Source organism: Mycetomoellerius zeteki, unplaced genomic scaffold (genome assembly GCF_001594055.1).
Source record: "Mycetomoellerius zeteki isolate Tzet28-1 unplaced genomic scaffold, Tzet1.0 scaffold36, whole genome shotgun sequence".
Taxonomy (NCBI): Eukaryota; Metazoa; Arthropoda; class Insecta; order Hymenoptera; family Formicidae; genus Mycetomoellerius; species Mycetomoellerius zeteki.
The window spans coordinates 361,525-375,442 of NW_017257349.1; the positions used below are offsets into that span (position 1 = coordinate 361,525).

General features: G+C 27.2%; 1 protein-coding gene across 8 annotated transcripts in view; it reads left to right on the forward strand.

Moving 5' to 3' along the window:
• The first annotated feature begins 329 nt into the window (after positions 1-329).
• LOC108725773 (collagen alpha-5(IV) chain) overlaps positions 330-13,918 on the forward strand; it is a 21,054-nt gene continuing 7,465 nt past the window's right edge. For all 8 annotated transcript variants that reach the window (XM_018452984.1, XM_018452992.1, XM_018452985.1 and 5 more), the window contains exons 1-4: positions 330-453; positions 11,654-11,777; positions 11,982-12,311; positions 13,248-13,319. In XM_018452984.1, coding sequence (XP_018308486.1) covers positions 418-453; positions 11,654-11,777; positions 11,982-12,311; positions 13,248-13,319 — 562 coding nt within the window. In that variant the 5' untranslated portion in view covers positions 330-417. The remainder of the gene's footprint in view (positions 454-11,653; positions 11,778-11,981; positions 12,312-13,247; positions 13,320-13,918) is intronic.

The window sequence follows — 13,918 nt, forward strand, 5'->3', positions numbered from 1 at the left end:
AACAAGATTTTATAACTAATGTCTTTTCTAAAGTAAACGATTCAAAATGCTTGCAAAAACCATCGAAATTAAGATATAACGATAAAATTGACAATTAAGTAACATGTCAAATTAATTATCGATGATTTGACAAAATTATGTTCTGCATAAAAAAGAAAGAAGAGAAAGAGGAGATGAAAGAAAGTACAGGAGTGAATCTCGAGAAATTGAAATGAGAAGAATAGGGAAAAGAGAAGATAGAGCGAGGATGAGACCAGTTGGGGGATCGGCGATCCCCACCCCGTATAAAAGTCTTTTTCTGCCAGCGACGTGTTCAGTTCGAACGACGCGCTGCGTGCGATTATCTCTGGGGATCATCCTCGTCATTATAGAGAGGCTGCGCGGACAATGCCTTGCTGAAAAAGGATTCTGGTCAAGATGCTGCGGCGTGCAACTGCAGCCCTCTTCATCTTGGTACGTCTTCAGTACATTTATATACAACTTTAGAAATTAGGAACTTATTTAATTATATATAATATATTTATTTTTCTTACACTTATTAAATTGACAAAAAACTGAATAAATAAAAAAAAATCTTTTTTTTCTTAAAATAAAATAAACAATTAATTATTTCATAAAATTAAGATATTTAATGATTTTGTTAAAATAATTAAGAAGATAATAATAATAAAAATATGTTTTAAATTAATTATTTTTAACATTTCAAAAGTAAATTTTAAGAAAAAAAATGTTTCTGCAAAAGAAAATGATTTACTCCAATTTTTATAAGTTCAATAAAAATAATATTTGATAAATATTATTATTATTATAACTAAAATTTAATTTTAGTATTTTATAGTTATAATTTTAGGATTTTTAGTATTTTAGTATTTTATAAATTAATAATTATTATTTAAAATAAAATTTAATGCTTATATTTTATTATTTATTATTTGTGTGTAATTTATGAATTTTAATACATAATTGTTATATAATAAACATATGACATTTTCAGTCAGTAATTTAAATCTCCGTTACCAATAAAATCAATTAAAAATCCGATTTATGTTAGTGACCTATATTAATATTAATATATTCTCGTGTTAATGTCTTGTAGATATTCGACACACATTTCGCTACCCGTTGCGTATATTACTACGCATATACTTGATATAAATATATGTATAATAAATTGCATATCTGTTGATACGAAATACATTTTTGATTGTTTACATATTTTTCTTATTTGCTTTTTAATTATTAAGATATTTTAATACGTTTGCCGGGGTTTGTTGGCACGAGAGATAAGTTGTCATTGCTTTCCGTTTATGTATTTATGACAAAAGAAACAGTGGAAAAATTATTGCAGGATACATTTCTTATAGTATAAGTGTTTTTTTTAAGTATTACAATAAAAAAAGGGAGAAATCTGATTTAAAAGTAAAATTTAAATAAATTTTTGAGCGTTTGAAAATTTCGTATTAGTTTTTCAATTTTAGATAGTCACAATCTAAGTGACATATTATTAATTAAAGAAAAAGTTTCTTTTATCATATTATTTTGCATAACAATAATAATTTTTTATAATAAAATGATTGAAAGCAAATGTATGTAGAAAGGGGTATATTGGCTCAAATCTTATTTATGGCCGCAAGCTTAATTTACTATATCGTGCGCATGAGAAATGTGTAAACATTCAATTACAATTTAACAAACTGTTAATAAATTTATCAAACCGTTTTACGTTTAACATTTTATATTGAAGCAAGCTACATCTAAAATACATATTTGTTTTTCTGCAACAGCAGTTTGCTATCGATTATACAAAATAATTTTTGAAAGATATAATAATTTTAAATGAATTTTTATCAAAAAATATTATATCTTTCTCTGCGGTTTTTTAAAATTATATTTTCATTATGAAGGTTATCCGTTTCGCGGGTTTTCTCCGTGTCCGTATCCATTCTTAGAATGCCAACATTTCGTGAACTAGTATCAGGCTGCTCCTTGCCCTGATAAAGTGGACTGCAAGATTCACGAAACGTTGGCATTCCAAGAATGGATACGGACACGGAAAAAACCCGCGAAACGGATAACCTTCATACAGAAAGCACCCATGGAAGCCTCAAGAAGATTATATTTTCATTAATTTAATATAAAATTTGCTGTATAAGAAACTTACATTGTGATACTGAAATTGTGAGAACTGTACCAACGAGCCCCGATACATCCCCTACTATTAAAAAAATTTAATAATAGGATAAAAAAATGTATTAATTTAAATATGAATATAAAAAACATACTTAAATATAAAGAGAGGCATATAAACGCAGTCCGTTGCTATCATTTATTATTATTAGTATATCATTAATTACGAATCAATACTATTACGTAGTATATTATTTATGTAATAATAGTACGTAGTAGAAAGTGACACTGATTACTTATATATATGTATAGTAATAGTTGCGTCCGTCGTGACTCGTTATCTAATCGAGATTTCCATTCATATTGACACTCATTCAAGTGAGAATGTCGTTGCACTACATTTTCATTCATTATTTATTTCAATGCCGTGGCATTGCAATGACATCATATAACATATTGTATATACATAATTTTGATCATCTCAAAATTGCAATTTCTCTATTAAATTAACAATTTCTTTCCTGAAAAAAAATTTCATACTTTAAGTTTCTTTCCTTTCTACAACTTTTATCTATTTTAATTTGAAATATTTTTCCTAAAATATTAACAGTTGAAATATTGTAATATTAAATAGTTTAATCTATGCGTGCGTATGCACATTCCCACCCACGTGCAAGTACACGGTATGATCTTTTACATTCAATAATTAATTCGTTTTACAAATCTATTTCTGATAATGAACTTAAAAAATTTGTTGTACTTTCTTTATTTAAGTAATCAAAATTATATAATTTTTTATTGTATATTGTAAATATAATTAATTTAAGTAGCAGCAACAAATCCTTGTTTCTTGTTTATATAATTAAAATAGATTCTATTTAAACAAAATTTTAAAATATACAACTATCGAAATATCTATTAAAAGAATGTAAAAATAGTTTAAATAGAGGAATACATAAACAAAATTAATATATGTATTTTAGCTAAAATCCTCCATTACCTTAGTTATTCTAAATAACAATTTTTTTATCTCTTTCATCAATTACAAGATATGCTTTTATGAAAAGATTTATTGTGTTAAAAGAAGATCACTTCGTTCTAAGAATCATCGTGATTCATGTATACAATTGTCGCAACAAGATGTGTCATTCACATATGTGTGGAATGAAGTTTTGCCTTAAACGTGCGCACGTGTAATCTGAAAATGTTTGCACATTTCTACATACTCGAGCTTTCACGTATTATTGAATTCCTGCATGTCATTGGAATTTAATTAAAATTTTGACATAATCGCGAGACCACAAGCGTCTTATTGCGTGTGTGTACAACGTACATATCAATATAATTTACTACTTTTAACATCAGTTTAAACTATACATTAATTATATTTTATAATGCAATATATAAATACAATAATAATTAAAAAAAATTGATAGAAGAGCATTTTAAGGCCTACATTTCGTCAATAAATTTCAAATTACAACTTTTTTTTTGTAATCTTAATATTTAAGAAATTATTAATAAATAAAATTTGTGCAAGTATAGGCGATTGCAAGATAAAGAATTAGAGCAAGTCTCTTAATAAGAATTCTTCTCGTAATTTCGAAAGATTTCGAATGAGAGGATAAATGTTTAAAAGTCGAAGTACGAAAACCGAAGTTTAGCTATGTCAAAAATAGAGAAATTATTATTTATGCAAATATTTCTGACGAAAATATAAAATTTTCTTCGATGGGTATTTTCGATCGAAGAATATCAAGTTGAAATACACAAGACCTTTGACTTATTTAGCCTTCAACATAAATCAGCATAAATCAGCATTTAAAAAATGCCGAACATGTAGTATGCGAAAAACTCAATATTAAGATAACAAAAAAATGTAACTAATTTACAAAATATTTTTCAACATAATTTTATTGATTGTGCGATTTTATTGATTATGAGATCAATGCGATTGACATACAATTACGTACCAAAGACTTCGCCCCAAGCTAAATCATTGGTGTCCCTTACGCAACTACTTACAGGTGACTTTCACTGGAAGATTCCGGCCTCTGTGTGTGATTCATAAAGTGATACAGCTTTGGCCATTTGACTGGCAGATTCGCCATGAGCAATTAAGATATCCTCAAATGCCATTACGTTTACCTTTAGTCTTGAACATATATTTTGTCTGCTTCAATTAATTCTTGATAACATTCAGATTCGCGAAAATTTTAGATGCAATTTTAAATATTAGTTATCTGTAATATTATCTCCTTCGCGTTTAATAAAAAATTTATAGACTAAAAAAAATATAAATAAAAAAATTAACATATTATAAAATATAAATTAAAAATTCGTATTGTCGATATTAAAATACCTAAATAAATTAAAATTTGATTATTTAATAGTTTAATTAAACATCTAATTATATATTCTTTACAATATACCATATACACATGTTAAAAATGCAATATGTGTAGCAGTTTCACAACAAGATAAAAAAGATTAAAGGATTTATTATTATAATAATATTACGAAAGTTAAAATATATGTTTTATTAAATTTAATTGAATTAAATGTTTTAAAATTAAATTATATTTATATTGTAAAAAATATTTACTTGGCTATAAAATATTACAGTTGCCAATATTTTAATTGTGCCAATAACTTTTTCTATTATAGTGAAATAACTACAACAATTTCATTGTAATGTAATAATAGGATTGCAACAATTTCGTCAACGTTACGATAATAATAAAAATATATAATCAGAAAGAAATTGTTATATGGTGTTATAGTTATACATTATAATTCCGCGAAATTCATATAATTATATGTATTAACTAAATCAAAATACCATATAAGCAATTGATATATCAATTTGATCTATCAACATTTTAAAGAAAAGGTTGAATAGTGACTTCTAATACGATAGTAAAGATCGCCTTGCACTCTTTGCATAATCAAGGATGAGAGTTACAATCGTGTATAAGGTTAGTCTTCGATTGAAATGATAGGACAGTAACTTTTTTGATATTCCTGGCGGATTCCCGGCGTCCCTGAACGGAATCTTCTCCTTCACTCTGTTCTCCATTTTTTTATTCTCTTACCCTTAGATAAAAAGTGATGATAAATAAATATGAAGTTAATTCACTAGAATGTCAAAGAAAGATGCAATTAAATTAACTTTGCATCTTTTCAATTTATTTATTTTCCTGACATCTTATCGTAATTATAATACACATAAGATAATTAATCCATTGACATCATAATATTAAATATAGACTCTGAAGATTATAAATAATTAAATCATTATAAATAAATAAAACATAACATAGTACACAATACATGTCAATAATAGTAGATATAGTAATAGTACAATACAACAGTATCAAAAATTGTGTAAAATAAACGATCAATAAATTGTAACAATAACATATATTTTAAGTAATTTAAATATTTTAATAATTATTAATTAAAAGTTTTATATAAATTGCACAATAATAATAATTATTGCTCTCATGATATTTTCGTGATAATTAGCAATTAGCAATTAGCAATTAGCAATTAGTTAATCAATAATTATAAAAAAAAATCGTAGCGTTCAGTTAATTCATTCAGTAAATTTTTACCCTTTCAATCAATTTAATTAGCAAAGATAAAGGACAGTTTATTAAATGGGACATTCTTTTTATATCACGTATATTAGCTGCGCACACGAATAGTTTGATTTACGACGTTGCATATATTAACATATTTTAATAATACAATCGATGATCTACACATTTTCTTCAAGAAAAAATTAAATTTGATCTGATTTTAATAAGATTAATAATTTATGATAATGTTATTAGAAAAATTTTTTACCTTAATTGTTATTACAACGAATGTCATTTTTACGAGTTTATGAAAATTTCAATTCAGTCATTACCAATTTCAATTCCAGCTGAACGAATCAATTACGTATTTAAATGAACGAAAAATCTAAATACTTTTATTTTAAAAATCCTACAAATAATTAGTCTAATCAGCAGCATACTTTCTCTTCATTATAATTTTTAATGACTAATATCTGCTTGCTACATTATTAGAGTTTATAATTGTTAAAATATTTCTATAAAAAGATTTAGTAATTGTTAGACGTTTAATGTTCTTAGAATTTACAGATTATTCGTGTGTAGAATATATTTAGGATATTGTCTTTCCCTTTAGAATGTATAATAGGGAGAATATGGAGTAATATATTTTGCATTAAATTTAAAGGTATATATATATATATATATGTTAAGATTGCCTTGAAAAGCAAACAACTAGCACTTTGACGCTACGATCGTTTGACTGAAATGATCTTGCTATTGTCCACTAAAATATCGCGACATAAATACCGTAGGCATTAATCGTCACGGCAACATTTGACGCTGCAGGTACGCGTAGAGAAGGGTTAGGTCGGGAGCTAGCATATATTAACCTTTCGTTATATAGTCTGTCAACCCGGGACTGAAAGAAAAAGACGACGAAGAAGAGTCCCGCTCGCATAGCCTTCTTGGAATCGCGACTTTCCCTTCTCGTGGGTGGAACAACGGTTGAGATCATCAATCGCGACCGTGGATCCTGGCCAAACCTAACTTAGTCGACCAGGATATGTGCCACTTTTGTGGCATATTTGCATGACAACCGAATGAAATGGATTATTGGAGAATATTAATAATTATTAAAAAATATATATTAAAAGATTTATTATATTAGAATCTATAATATTAATACAATTCTAAAATGACATGGCGTGGAGAAGCCGAAATGTTTTAAGCATGAAAAGTAACAAATTGAGAGATAATTCACATAAATAATACGTAAAATTTCTATATCACCATTTAGGGAGGTTGCGAATATGGCAACAGTTTTTGACAGATCATCTGCAATTTTCTGCAACAGCAGTCAATGGCACTCTTACGAGAAGTAGATATCCTGATTACCTATTAAACTATAAGACTTGTCGGATAGAATAGTAAGAGGGGATGAGCAAGAAATCGAATTCGGTACCTCTGATATATCAAATTTTATCCCCGAGTCGATTCACTCCAATACAATGATCGATATATTAGTGTAGCGGTTACATAATATTATTCTTATAGCTGCATAATTCTTTTTAATTCTATTTAATTTTTATAAATATAATTCTATTTAATTCTTATAAAAGTATTACTGATTATTTTGAGTAACATGTCTTGCGAATAGTATAATAATTTAATAACAATTTTAAAAAATTAATTATATCGTGTATGGAAATGTCGCATAATTTTAAAAATATGAATAATATATTTATAATTAAAAAAGTTTATTTAATTAAATAAGAAGTTTCTTCGTACAAATCTTCTTAGATAGGCAATACTACAACGATTGACAACTTGAGATATTCTCAACTGGACGAACAGTTTTATATTAGATATATATGATTCCTTGTACCTTTAACATGAGATACGATCTTGATATGTTCCAACAATTATAAAACTGACTAGTTTTATAATTGTGGTTAGTCATTATAAATTTATTTAATTAAATTGTCATTAAACATATAACTTATTGCGATTAGTTATTTAATGTAATTAAGTCATAATTTTTATTAATTGATATAAGTTTATCTAATTAATTTTTTAAATGATTGCATTTAAAATCAAAAACAAATTTTTCTCTTTAATTAATTTTTTTAGATACCTGTTCCAATAAAAAACAAAAAGCACTACAATTATTTTTATGCACCATACTTGCTTACAATTAATTTGAAGACTTTGAACTCTTTGAAGTAGGTTAAGTAAAATTTAAATAAATTTCCTTTTACCCGCAAAATTCAAATAAATTCAAAAGTCCAAAACGTTTTCTCCGTTATATATTCTGTATGCAGAAAAGGATGTGCATATAAATTCGCGAACGTGAGTGCATAAAACTATCGTTTATATTATGCACATACATGTGAAGAGAAAATAAATATCCGAATCATGAATAAACCGAAAATTTGAAAAAAAATTTATATATATCAATCAATTAAATTCGATCTCAATTAAATTGAAATAATCCCTATAAGCGTAAAATGTTCCTAGAATGTTAATGGATATTATTAAAAAATTAAAATAATGTTATTATATACTATTAAATCTATTATAGTGTCAAATTTAACCTAACATGAGTCGCCATTGCTCCTACTAAATATATCGTTATTTTTTACCAAAACGATAGTTATATATGACACTGTATCATGTCAATTTGACACTACATAGTGTCAACTTGATACTGTATAATGTCAAATATAACCATTGTTTTAGTATAAAATAACGATACAATTGAGTAGGAGCAATGGCGATTAACATTAGGTTAAATTTGACACTATAGATTTAACAGTGTAATATTTCGAAAATACCATAAATATTTTTTTAATATTACGGGAGTATTCTATAGAGGTTATATGTCCACTTATATAATACCCTAGGTATTATGTCTTAATATTCCTGAAACATTATTAAAATACTAATAAATTATTTTTAATTTTGTGCAATTTGAATTCACAAACCAGTAACGAAAAGTTCTTATCAGTCTATGCTGCATCTTGTGCTAAAAAAACGTTTCGACGTGATTTTAAGTACATATCCAGTTCTATAACTGACCACAAAAATCGTTTTCAGTTTTTAAACGTATACTTATACTGAACAGATGTAGCAGTTTTACAAATTAAAGTAAATGCTGTTATAATACTCTTTAATGTTTATACAATATTACTGTAACATTAAATAAATGTTACTTTTAATAATCACATAATATTATCAGGAGTGGACGTATAACCTTCCATTAATATTTCGAGAATATCATGTAATATTATATAATTTTAGTAAAATATTCTTAAAATGTTACATTTAATATTCTAAGAATATACCTAAAATATTACTTCATATTAAATAATATTATGCGCTTATAGGGATTTTAAATTCAATATGATGTATCTATATTTTAAAATTATATCTTTACTTTCATGCATTACTATACTGAATATACACACACGTTCGCGAACGATATATGTATGTGTAATATATGCAAAATCCTTCTAAATTATTATCTCATGCAGATTGAAAATTGAATAAGAATTTCTACTGTTAATCATTGATTGCTTTCGACTTTCGCTTATATAAAATAGATAATTCATTGAGATCAGAAACGACAGAGAGAGCAACACCTAAATCGATCACACCTAAAAAAGTGAAAGCATATTCCTCATCAAAAAATGATAGCAATATTTCAAAAAATGGTCCTTTAATTATTAATAAACTTTCTGCTAAAAGAAATATACCATCTAAAAGAAGTATACCATCTGGTATACATATCTAAACATACAGTATTGATTTTATTTTAACTTTTAAATAAAACTTATATTACATCGTGTAATATGGTTCAATTAATATAAATTAATAATAAAAGTGTTGAGAAGGGCTACGAACCATAAGAAAACAATATTTAAATAAAAGATATAATATAATTAATAAGAACTAAACAAAAAATAATACAAACGGCGTTTCGAGCCCGATCGGATCATTCTCAATGTTAAACATACAAAAGTGATAAATATATATATATATATATTTAAATTATAAACGGTCTAACTGATAGATAAAAATATGAAAGAATAAGTACAGACTTCTAGTGGATGTATATTGGTCACTTGATCGCATCTTGTCGTTATCAAACTGATATTAAGTCCAAAACAATGATATAAAAAGCTCCTTATTTAACAAAATCATTGTGCATAAGAATATTCGTTACAGGAACGTTACAGAAGTATCGCAATTATAATAGTATCAAGTCAAAGTCTATAAGAACGCGGTGAGACAATAAGTACATTATTATAAAAAGATCTGAGAGCAATTAATGTCTGTTTATAAAATCGTTTATAAAAACTTATATTATTTTTTTATGTCATCCATAAACATGATAAAAATATAATTAAAAACATATTTAATACATATTTCATTATAAGCCTAAGTTTAAGACTGATAAACTTGTTAATGGAAATTTTAAGCATTGATGTGTGAAACAAAGCATAAGTATGTATAAATATTGCAAATATTACATTTAAGTTTAATGCTTAACTCTTCAAATAAATAATACATACACAAAGTTGCAAGAAATGACACACACACACACACATTATGAAATGAAGACAAAGCTTAATAGATTTTTGTCTAGTCTCTGGACAAAATTCTTTTTGCCTGTCTCCTATTTTGATACCTTTTTCTTCCTTTCTTTCTTTTTCGTCTACACAGTCGAAGCGTAACTTATATTTAAAATACTTTAGACGTGCGTGTTGCAATGTTTGGAAAATTAATAGCTGAGAATTACAAATCGCTCTAACTACAGAAACTGGAAATGCCGACTATGATATTTCACGATACACGCTTGCAGATCGCATCAAATACTTAATTCTACTGACTGATATTAAAGGCCAACTGTTTTTAACACAACTTGATAATTACATCATGTTTCACTGGAAATGTCACGTGCCTGGACAAAGCAAATTATTGCGATTAACAACTGTTTCTTATTAGAAAAAGAGTCTTCTGCATAAAGATAACATAATAACTAGTAGTAAATGTAGCTTACGTGAATTTACAGGCATGAACAATTATAGCTTTATAAATAAACATTGAAAAATATTATGTCTGCATATGAGACACGAATACTTTTACATTTTTATTAATCATAACAGAAATTTAAATATTTTTATTGTCATTAGAATCATTGATGACGATAATCACTAATTCCTGTGTGGATAGAATAATAGGGATGCACCGGATATCTGGAAAGTATTCGGTATCCGGTATTATCCGGCACCTTTTTACTATCCAACCGGATAGTCGGATATCATTAGTATCCAGGAATATTATATCCGGGAATATTATAATTAATAATTGATATCATTAAATTGTTGATTTTTTATTATACAAATGTTCTAAAAATAAGTATGTATATTCATAATGCTATAATATCTTATACATTGTTGCAAAATTACAATTTTTTCTTTATAGGTTTTTTTTTAAGACATTTTCCCGAAATCCGGTCAGATATCCGACTCGAAAAAATTGCCTTCTCGGATATCCAATCGGATATCGGATATTCGATGTTACATTTTGTCCGAATATCCGATATCTGATATCCGGTAATTTTACGATCCAATGCATCCCTACAGAATATTTTCTTCGTTCAATTCTAACCGTTTCGCTATTTATTTCTATACATATTATTCTTTTTTTCATTGAATAAATTATCATAAGAAATAATTATTTTTTCTATAGCTCACATGCTATTATTAAAAACTTTATTCTTTTGAGTAAATATATTAAATATATTTTATAAAGAAATTGAATAAAGTTTTGTAAAAAATGTTAATAATTATATAACATATGTACGTAGATTCGATTTATCTATCTTGTTTATCTATTTGTCTTATATATATCTCTTATCTATCAGTCTTGCAAACAATAAAAAAACAATTATTTTTCAGGTGATTGCTACTTCCATGTCGCAACTCACTCAAGAATTAACAAGCACCAATCGAGATGGCGAAGTGATTTTAAGCATCAGCGATAAACAAAAAATTCAATACTTAAGCCAAAACTTTGAATCAGGCAAGTCCAAAAGATTTAAAAATAATGAAAAGAGTTTAGATAACAAAGAGTTTGACACACAAATAAAGCGAGTCCATAATTTTAATATGTTCCATTTTTAATATAAAATGCTACCTAAAATGATGTAAAAATTATAGGCTTCACTTTTTCATATGGTCAAACTTTAGATATAACAAGTTGCGATTACAATTGATTATTGTATAGATGCATACAAATATGGTTACGATGTCAATCCACATGGACAATTTCATCACGAAATACGTGGCCTACATGGGATTACCTATGGATGTTACGGTTACGTTGATCCCTTTGGCCACCTAAAAACAACGTTTTATATCAGTGACGGATGGGGTTATCGCGTTGTTCAACCAGGGAAGGACGTGGAACTTTTCCTTCACAAGCATGAACATCATGAAAACGGAGACAAACATGATCATCACGAGCATCATGGTGTGATTACACCATGGCGAGAGTTACATTTTCCCGTGGTGTGTGCGCAATACACAAACACGAACATTCCATCAAGTGAAGGAAGTATGTAAATGAAGGTATATATGATTTGACCCTGATAGCAAAGCCTGCGGAGATAGATTTTGAGCAGAACCTGTTATCAATTTTTGATTGCAGAAAGGCACTAAATTGTATACAGAATTTGTATTATCTGATATTGTCAGCAAATTGCTGCCAGAAATATATCAAAGCCCACTGGACATGCTATGCCAGCAGATTGGTAGCAGAAACCGAGCAAAGTCTTGCATAACCTGACGGCAGATTGAGAGTAGATTGAAAGCAGAACCTGATTCGAGCAGAATGCTCTGCTCGATTTCTGCCACCAATCTGCTGGCATAGCCTGTCAACAGGCTTTGTCGACAAATCCATAGCCAAATGGGAACACAAGATGGCTATGGTTTTGTAGTCAAAATCTGATGGAGTTTGCTGCCAATTTGGCCCCAAATTGTTAACGTTTTGCTATCAGGGCAGTAAAATTCCAGGACTGCAGAAATAAAAAAAAAACACAAATATCTCATAACAAATGTTATATTGTATTTTTTAAATTAAAGTCGTTCCCCATGACATCCATATAGTATATCTTAAATACTCGAAACTTTTTTTTTTAAGTCTATAATTGCAATTCTGTTTAGAGCAGTCATCATATTCCTCTAAAAAGTCCTCGATGTCTTGAAAATGTTTATCTTTCAAAATATTTAGAGCTTTTGGGAACAGCATTTCAACTATAGATTTCAAAAAAAGGTTTAAGGTTTTATATAAAAAATATATGAAATGTATGCATGTTATAAACGATTACTTTAAAGTTTAAAAGATAAAATATTGATACAACACTTTGTTATGTGTGATATCTGTGTTTCTTCATTGCTACAGTTGGGAACTTTATTGTCAGGTTTATGTATATTATACACAAAAACTACAAATGAGTGTGTTATTAAAATAAATTTGTGATCACTTTATAAGCATCACCTATTGGAAGCGGATCAACAATTGAAACAACACCAACTCGACCTCCTTATAGGCCTGACTCATCAGGTATAAAAATTTTAAATACTATATCATATATTAATAACAATGTATTTAAAAAATTACATCATAAAACATATATAGAGCAATATTATATATGAAATTAATTACATTATTAATAAACTTCATAATGCATTAAAAATTAAAAAAAGAGTAACATTTGATACTGTATATTTTTTTATGAAAGTCATTACAATTAGATGTCAACAGAAATAATACTGAAACTTTGATTGTCAGACTGAGTGTTGAAGCATCAAATAAGAAGATACCCCTACATTTCGAAATCTTGTCACAATGTAGATAAACTAAAGTAGAAATAAGGTACTTGAGCCGAATAAGGCCCAGGCACTAAATAAGGCCCACTTCTAAATTTATTACTTTAAAACTCGCTTTACGCCTGCATTATATGCTCAAAAGATGTGTCATAGGAAGTAGATAAAAAAGGATTAAAGAATTGAAATCGATAGCAATACGTTTGTTTAACACAACAAAAACTTGTGTGTATGAGGCTAATATGAATCATTTTTATAACAATCCGCTGCAAAATTTACCAGTATACAATGTTTCATAATTTATTATAATTTATTATAATATTATTTAACTTCCTA